At 37.5% G+C, this 9040-nt stretch overlaps 2 protein-coding genes across 5 annotated transcripts; one reads left to right on the forward strand and one right to left on the reverse strand.

The window, feature by feature from the left end:
• The first annotated feature begins 398 nt into the window (after positions 1–398).
• U2af50 (U2 small nuclear riboprotein auxiliary factor 50) lies at positions 399–7921 on the forward strand. 4 transcript variants are annotated; one of them, XR_016368833.1, is made up of 12 exons: positions 399–646; positions 770–911; positions 980–1143; positions 1213–1340; positions 1385–1516; positions 2199–2337; positions 3201–3262; positions 6808–6930; positions 7013–7108; positions 7224–7460; positions 7523–7715; positions 7790–7921. XR_016368833.1 is itself a non-coding variant. In XM_089842749.1 (11 exons), the coding sequence occupies exons 1-11, from the start codon at positions 610–612 to the stop codon at positions 7652–7654; spliced, it is 1392 nt and encodes a 463-aa protein (XP_089698875.1). In that variant the 5' UTR covers positions 399–609; the 3' UTR covers positions 7655–7921. The 4 variants fall into 4 exon arrangements, 3 of the variants coding, with proteins under 3 accessions (XP_089698875.1, XP_089698876.1, XP_089698877.1); XM_089842749.1 differs by having other exon boundaries at positions 7523–7921; XM_089842750.1 differs by having other exon boundaries at positions 7013–7102; positions 7523–7921.
• On the reverse strand, positions 7789–9014 carry LOC149661282 (copper homeostasis protein cutC homolog). The gene has a single exon (XM_089842761.1). It carries the CDS (start codon positions 8858–8860, stop codon positions 8126–8128), a length of 735 nt encoding a protein of 244 aa, XP_089698887.1. The 5' UTR covers positions 8861–9014; the 3' UTR covers positions 7789–8125.
• Between the last annotated feature and the right edge of the window lie 26 nt (positions 9015–9040).

The raw sequence follows: 9040 nt of genomic DNA on the forward strand, positions 1-9040 counted from the left end.
AGAATGCCCAAAAAACTATCAAATAGTACTGTCATCCCTTTTGGTTTCATTTGTTTTGTGTTTTGTTAACATTATCCTAGTCAATGTATACTTTTCTTGTCCCGGCTCCCTCACTATAACCGCCGTCTGCTCACAAGACACCAAGCTGTCTTTGCGGATGTTGTATCAAATAAATAAATAAATGAAAATGGTGTCAGTATGCAATATGCATTGATATATCTATAAGAAAAACTAATTTTAAATTTTCACGATAAATTATTGGCTTGTTTTTGGGCTGGACAGTCTAGATCTTAGTCAGTTTTTGGGCTTCTTTGCGAAATAACGATTGGCGGTTTTTTGGGCTTGTTTCCAATTTAATTTTGGCGGGTTGAAGGTTTTAAATCTGGCATCCCTGTACACGCACCACGCCGCCATCTTGGATTTTTCACGTCGCTGAAATCGAAAACCTTTGTTGTTTGTCTTCCGACGATCTCATTTCGATATTGATTAATAAATTAAAATGTTCATATTCAGCCAAATCATCCTTCTGTAAAAACGTAAAGAAATAATCTTTACTCTAAACGGTAGTTAACGTAAATTATTATAGTCTAAAAGTTTACGTTTAGTCTCATGGGCGTAGGAGAAGTAACGGTTAAAATGGAAAAAGGTAAGAGTTAAGCCTTGGTCAATTTTGTTTTAGGAAGGGGACCTTAATTAATTAAATTAATCCGTATTTCTATTTTCTAAGCCGTATTTTATTTAAAAATTAATAAGGTTTTGATTAATTTAGACAGAGATAGAAGCGACAGAGATCGTGACCGCGATCGTGATAGAGGAGAACGATCGGAAAGACGTAGAGACAGAAAAAAAAGTAGATCTCGTAGCCGGGAACGGAGGAGGAGATCGCGTTCTAGATCCAAAGACCGACGAGGGTGAGTTTAAAACTCTTTTAAGCTTAGTTTAATATTGAATTTAAGCAAAAAATATCCGTTTAAATTAGTCGTAGTAGAGGTGGGGACCGTCTTCCCATGGCTATTACATCAGGGATGATGGGACCCTCAACAGGGATTAAAAGAACACGTAGGAGAAAACCCTCCATGTATTGGGATGTTCCGGCTCCGGGATTTGAACACATAACTCCTCTTCAGTATAAAGCCATGCAAGGTAAGTTAAGCATTGTTTTTTGCATAATAAATGCTTACATTTTAAATTTTTTATCATAAATAATTTTAGCTGCTGGTCAAATACCGGCTACTTTAGTAGCCGCACCTGGGACTGCTCCAGTTCCTATAGTGGGCAGCACTATAACGCGACAGGCCAGGAGATTATACGTCGGAAACATTCCCTTTGGCTGTTCAGAAGTAAGATCAATAATACAGAAGATAAGTCTTAATGATAATTATAGATTGTAAAATTTCAGGAAGAAATGATGGATTTTTTTAACCAACAAATGCACGCTTGTGGCTTTTCTCAAGCTCAAGGAAATCCCGTTTTAGCCTGCCAAATTAATTTGGACAAAAATTTTGCCTTTTTAGAGGTAGGACGACCGTATTTCTCGCTTCTTTATTCAGGGTTCATACAAAGCTGGAAAACAGGGAAAACCGGGAAAAATCAGGGAAATAAATAGTTGACAAAAACCTCAGGGAAATCTCAGGGAAATTTAGAATTTTTAGTAAAATTCATGGAACTCAGGGAAATTTGCGTCAAACAGGGGCCGAGTAATTAAGCAGAATGTTCAAAAACATTCCCTCCATAGGATTAACATTACACTAAACTTTGGGGGCTCATAACTCTGGTTCTATTAGAGATACAGGGATGTCCTTTGAGTATGTTATAGTTCAATTTGTCCCCCATCAAACCATACTAAAAACTTAGGGTTGCGTCAAACAGGGGCCGAGTAATTAATCAAAACGTAAACAAACAACCGTCCATAGGATTAACATTACACTATACTTTGGAGGCTCATAACTCTGGTTCTACTAGAGATACGGGGATGTCCTTTGAGTATGTTACAGTCCTAATTGCCCCCCTCTTTCGATAACATTTGATCCATATAGAGGGAAAACTCAGGGAAGTATATGGGGGGAAAACCTGGAAATCTCAGGGAAATTTGTTTCCCAAAAGTTGTACGAACCCTGTTCTTTATTCCTCCCACCCTCCCCCTCTCAGTTTGATTGGTAAATTAAAATTAAATTTGAGTATTTTTTTTCTTGGTTCAGTTTCGTTCCATAGATGAGACTTCTCAAGCAATGGCTTTTGATGGCATCAATTTCAAAGGTCAAAGTTTAAAGATAAGACGACCTCATGATTACCAACCAATGCCTGGAATGTCAGAGAATCCAAATGTGACTGTACCTGGTAAGATCCAAATATTTCATTTAATTTTAATTTTAATTGTAGAAATTAGTTTTTATTATGATTTACTTTTTTTTTTTTTCTCATCCATTCTTTTTTTTTTTTTTTTTTTTTTAACGCTAGACCGTTAGTTTTCCAAACTTTTTTATTTTTTAATTTTTGGTAAACTCCTTCATTTCTTCTATAAGGGAGTCTAAACTAATTAATTAATTAACTTAATCCAATTTGAATTAACTTTTAAAAAAAAGGGGGGAAAAAGGATTAAAAAAGAGAAAAAGAAGAAATGTGGGAGTTTTAGTCAAAAGTGTTTGTTCCGTTCCGTTCTGTTATTTCCTCTAATGCCTCTCTCTCTCTTATCAATCAATCAATCACTATGAGCAAATCCTTCTTAATTAATTAATTAATTAATTTCTGTTTCTTAACTAATTACGAGAGAAATTTGGAAAAAAAAATCCCTACTCTCTTTCTATACCTGTTTAAACTTTAACTTTTCCGACAATTGGCTTCCTGGAAATTTCCTTTGAGTTCCTTTTAAGAATTATACTTGGTTGATTCCCTTCTCCTAAAAAAAAACAAAGAGTCGCTTTTCCCATCTCTCTCTTCCCCCGATTTTCCCGTCTATTAACTAAAAACCGTTTCACCGGTGACCCTTGGATCATTCTCTCCCCCCCCCTCTCCTTCGTGTTCTCTCTCTTGATTCCATCTCTGTGCTGCTGCCGTTCTTCTCTCTCTTTCTCTCTCTCTCTCCTCTCTTGTCTATTTTTGCTCCTTTGGCCGTCACACACGCTATCTTCTTTCCCTCCTGTTTCCCCTTTTGTCCGGATTTTGTTTCTACACGCCTTCACCAGGGGTAATCTCTACTGTAGTTCAGGATTCCCCGCACAAGATCTTCATCGGTGGACTTCCCAATTATCTAAACGAAGATCAGGTAAGTTTCATTAGGAAGCGCGCCTGCCTTAATTTCTCTTTAGTCCGCGCTCTTTTTAGTCTATGGTAAAAAATAGGCCTATAAGTATACAGTTTTTTCCCCCTCAAAATATTGTGAAGAAGTTCTTTTAGGTTTTTAGTAGCGTTTTTAATAAATAGGGGTGTGCGGGTACCCGCCCCAATAGTTGAAAATGACTTTTCCAACCTTAGTCTGCTACCACGAATTTTCCCGTGACGTCACACCCTTCTATCTCTTACCTCGGTTTTTGGCGACCATATTGGAAGTCGTCAGCTTAAACCATACAATTTAGACCCCCAATATTGACGTCACGTTCCTGTAGCTCCTCCCTTCTCAGTACCACTCTATAGTCCGCTACCACGAACTTTCTCATGACGTCACACCCTCATATCTCTTACCTTTGTTTTTGGCGACCATATACAAAAACCGGCAGCTCAAGCCTATTAATTGAGCTATTTCAATTCGGGGGGGGAGGAGAGCTTTTGGGGCGGGGTTTCGCCAGTCCCCGCCTAGGCGCCATATTGTGCAGGAAATTTAGCATAGAGTTCTTTAGCGGCCCGCACGGAGGGAGGGTGAAAACCGGCTCCGTTTATTATCAGGCCCAACTGTGATGTTTCCCCCCCCCCCCCTCAACTGATATAGCTCTATATTGACCTCACGTCGTAGTAGCTCCTCCCCTCTCGGTACCACCCTATTGGAAACAGGGGTAGTAAAAATAGTCCCCCCTATTACCCCTGTCAAGCTGAAACATGTCTGGTTATTTATTGGAGGGTAAAAAAAAAAATAGGAATCAGATGTAAAAGGGGGACCGGACCACCCACTGTCCAGTTTAGAAAGACTGGAGTTTTTAAGAATGACGAAATACTGTGAAATACTGTCTCAAGGTGAAATTTAGATCCCTTCTGTGGTAGTTTCTTTCTGAGACAGACTAGAATCGCGAAACAGCGCTACATACCTTTATCATCCCATTGCCAGTATTGAGCCTAATTACCAAACAAAATTCTGGTACCCGCCCCGATCGATACGCGACCCGGCAGAATTCGGGTACCCGCCCCGATCAATACGCGACCCGGCAGAATTCGGGTACCCGCCCCGATCAATACGCGGCCCGGCAGGATTCGGGTACCCGCCCCGATACCGGAAAACAACAATTTTGATTACCCGAACCGATTCAAAATTGAAAAATCACTACCCGCACACCTGTAATATTTTAGAATTTAGAGACTTAAAAGAACTTTTTACGAATAATTTGAAAATTAGGCCTTCATTTATACTATTTATTAGTTTATTGCAAATGATATGGGGGTGTTTTTTTTTTTTTTTTTTTAAGGCATACCACTTTTGTTTTTGAGTTTTGATAAGTTTTTTTATCTGAAAAATGTTTAATTTCCAATAAATTTTGTTTTATTTTGAGTTTTAATGATGGCTTAGTGATTCAAATTAAGCCTTAATCATTAAACCAAAATAATTAAAATGGACCATCTTGGTGGTGTTCTTTTTGAACTTTAAACATTTTTTCGCAAAGTTTATACATGGATAAAGAATGCGCGTGAGGAAATTTGTTTTCACTCTACAGGATAGGCAACTCCCTATCTCGAACGACAGCTTATTCTGTATATACTCTGTTACAACATCGGTTGTCAGCACGCGCAAAGCTGGGTCTCTATGTAATCTAGCCTTGCGCGTGCTGACAAGAGACCAAAAACTTCAGGATCTTCAGGATTTAAAATCGTTTAAAATATCGTGAAGTTTTTTGTCCCTTGTCAGCACGCTCAAAGCTAGGTTACATAGAGACCTAGCTTTACGCGTGCTGACAACCGATGTTGTAACAGAGTATATACAGAATAAGCTGTCGTTCGAGATAGGGAGTTGCCGATCCTATAGCGTGAAAACAAATTTCCTCACGCGCATTTTTTATCCATGGTATTACTACTGAGAAAGATTAGTGTCGTCCGAGTTTGAAAATAAATTAAATTAAAGAAAAAATAAGATTAGTGAGGGAAAAAAGATGGAAAATGTTGGAATTTTGGCACTGATACGAGTTATTCTTTCTTCCCCCGTTTTTTCAATCCGTAGCTAGGGTATGGAGGGGTGAATGAATCACGTAAAAGCTACTTCTACTACCTACCTAAAGTCCTACCCTCCGCTACTCGAGTCCTTGTTGCAACAATCGTACTATGCTCTCGCAGGCAAGTTTTGTGTCGAGAAAAAAACAAAATCGATTTAAAACAAACACCGTATATTTTTCTTAAAAATATACAGAAATATTGATCTCTCGAAATCAGATTTCAATTGTGCGCTTAAAAATTTCAGGCTGCGACGACACACAATTTATTATTCAAGGATTCGTCGGAGCACACTTTTTTTTTCTCTTTTTTTTTTATTACAGATTTTAGGGGGATATTACATAAATCTAAAATGAGTACGCGTGTTAGTTTATATTATTTAAAGGGAAGGGTGAAGTTGAAATTCAATTTTCGTTTAAATGATAATAATATCAGAAGTGAGATGAGACTAGAAGTACTGAGATAACCCAAATTCTTAATTCACTTGGCGAAAGTGAATATTCTTGATAAAACACAAACGGTTGGCCCTCTGGTGGCGGTTTCAGAATTTCCCCCCTCCAAAACGTGAGACGCTCGTGGCGGTAGACGGCCGAACTAGATTCAAGAACCCGCGTCCGTGTTCCGCGGCTTTAGGTTGAGGGGAAGGGAGTAGGAAATGTTTTTGGAACTCGACCAATTTTTTTTCTCTCTAGCGTAGGCGCGATTGAACCAGCATAAAATCCTCAAATTTGTTCAGGATCTACTACCAATGGTAGAACTCTTTACTTCTAGTCTCATCTCACTTCTGATATTATAATATTCAGCTTCTACTTTTCCTTTAAAATTAGTTCGTTACTTTAAGCCCCTTTTGTACTTTACCATGTAGCCGTACATATTTGACCTATAATTGACCTACCTCTTTTTAAATTTGCAATTGTACTCGAGTCCGATCGGTGTAGTACATTTATTACTTTTAAAGTACAAATAGGGCCTAGAATTTTCGACTGAAAATGTTAAAATAAAAATACCCATCAACATTTTAGTTTTACGCAAGATTAACGTGGGTCAATTCAACATTTTCGGTTTAATACTTATATGATTTCCTTTAGTAATTAAACTAATTACGCTAAGTTACTTACCGAAGTTTAATTTAGCGCAATTAGTTAAAGGAAGTATATAAATAGCGACATAATGTACTATACTTAAAAGATTTGTGACAAATATTGAATCTGTCAGTGAAAATATTCTCTTAAATTGTTTTGGGTTATTACTAATTGGTGAAAAACGGGGGAAATATTTGTATGTACAGCCAAGCTTGGTGAAAAACCCAGAAAATTTCTCGAAAATTCCAAGCTATGTTAGTTTTGATGCATTGATGGCGCATCCCAATAAGCCTTGTTCAATATTTTTCGCAATATTAAGTTAAATTAAAATTCCCTTCATTACTGACCCGCGTTTCTTTGTATGATTTTACGTTTGCAGGTTAAGGAGCTTCTAATGTCCTTTGGTCAACTTCGAGCCTTCAATTTGGTCAAGGACGGGGCGACGGGACTTTCCAAGGGATACGCTTTCTGCGAATACGTTGATGTCAACATTACTGACCAAGTGCGTTAATACAAGTTTATCCCATTTTCAAATGGGTAAAGAAAATAAAGCGGGTGGGTTCCTTCTTAATTGAATCTTTTAGGCGATTGCTGGCTTGAATGGAATGCAGCTGGGAGACAAGAAACTAATCGTCCAGAGAGCGAGTGTCGGAGCCAAGGATAGTTCGGTTAATGTATATGTAACTATTATAACCTTGGTTTTGTTCTTGGGGTCAAAACTTTTGCGAATTGAGAGTTTTTCTAATGCAATTTCTTTCTTTTTCTCTCTCTCTCTCTCTCTCTGTCATGTTTCAGATGGCTCAGGCTCCGGTTCAAGTACAAGTACCCGGACTTCAGTTGGCCGGAGGCGCGGGTCCTCCCACTGAAGTTCTTTGTCTCATGAATCTTGTCGTAGCGGAAGAACTTAAAGACGAGGAAGAGTACGAAGATATCTTGGAAGATATTCGAGAGGAATGCAACAAATACGGTGTCGTTAAAAGCCTCGAAATTCCACGACCTATCGAAGGAGTTGATGTTCCTGGATGTGGAAAGGTTTGTATGACGACTGCGAGAGTTTGTTGGCAAGTATTTACTTTAAACTGATACGTTTCTAGGTTTTTGTCGAGTTCAATTCGGTTATTGATTGTCAAAAAGCTCAGCAAAATTTGACAGGAAGAAAATTTGCGAATAGAGTTGTAGTTACGTCTTATTTTGATCCCGATAAATATCACCGACGCGAATTCTAAAAGAATATTGACGTTGTCAAGTTAACAAACAAACAAACGGAACAATATCAGTTTTTTTCTGGTAAATATGGAAAAATTAATGTTTGGTATAGTATAATAAGTGGATTTGTTTGTTTTCTCTTTATTTTTTCGAAGACATTTGGAACTAATTTCAGTAATGTTTTTTTTTTCCTGTATCTTGTCGACACCGTTTTTTTAAACTTATCTAATCTTTCATTGATTAATCTTCAGTTTATTATGACAATAAAATAATTATACCAACACCGATTTAGTGATGCAAATTTAATTATACTAGAATTTTAATTTCAGTCAACCATCTCCCTTTTTTAAAAAAAAAAAAAAAATGCTGTAGTATATATTTTTTCTTTTTGATTATTAAATAAATATGCAAGACGTATCAAGAAAAAAAAACAACAACAGAATTTTTATTGGAATTCAAACTATATTTATTGTGGTATTGAAATATAATTATTAACCCCATACATTTTTAGCAATCTTTAACATTTCCGTAACACGAGTTACACTACAAGTTTTCCATTTAAAATCCGAATCCGCCGCTCCCATTTTAGCTTTACAATTTTGAAAAATCATTTTTGTTGATTCTGAAGTACTAGCTGATGCGTGGAAACTTTTACATTGACTTTTAATTAATATTTCTTCGATATTTTCTTCGCTAATTCCACATGCAGGCATAATTTCTATTTTATTAGCCGCTCTTTCGTTTAACATCGTAATTAAATCCAATCCATCCAAAGCCGTCTTAGCTTGCCCACTAGTGGCTATTCTTTCAAAACCAAGGGAAATTATTTCATCCAGGGCTTCAATTGGGTCGCTAACTAAATCAAAAGCTCGATGGAATGTAACGGGAAGGGGGGCGGCAACTTTTAATAATCGTTGGCAAGGCTTAACGTCAATTTTTCCCTCTGCAGTTAGTATACCAAAAACTACACCATCCATTTTATTATTCTTTGCTGAAATTATATCTTTCTCCATAACGTCTATTTCATGGGGTTCGTAAGTGAAATCACCCCCTCGAGGTCGTATCATTGTGTAAAGTGGTATCTTTATCGCTTCTCTAGCCATTATTTGGAATCCATAACTCGGGGTCAAACCTCCCTCCATTAAACTCGAACATAGCTCCAATCTGCATGCTCCCCCTGAAACCGCATTCAAAGCTGACTGAATGTGATCAACACAAACTTCCATAATTACGAAAAACACGTGGTAAATAAGTTTTTAAATGAGGCGGCAAAAAGCTAACCAGAAACCGCTAAAGGTCAAGCTGAAGTACCCTGACAGATATCGTCACGTGTTCTACCAGAGAGAATGGCAACAGCCGCAACACTGCTTATTCATTGGCTATGGTCATTTTTCTGCAGCTTTTAG

The sequence above is a fragment of the Phalangium opilio genome, unplaced genomic scaffold (genome assembly GCF_054372755.1).
Source record: "Phalangium opilio isolate 3A_F unplaced genomic scaffold, DU_Popi_V2 ptg000070l_1, whole genome shotgun sequence".
Taxonomy (NCBI): Eukaryota; Metazoa; Arthropoda; class Arachnida; order Opiliones; family Phalangiidae; genus Phalangium; species Phalangium opilio.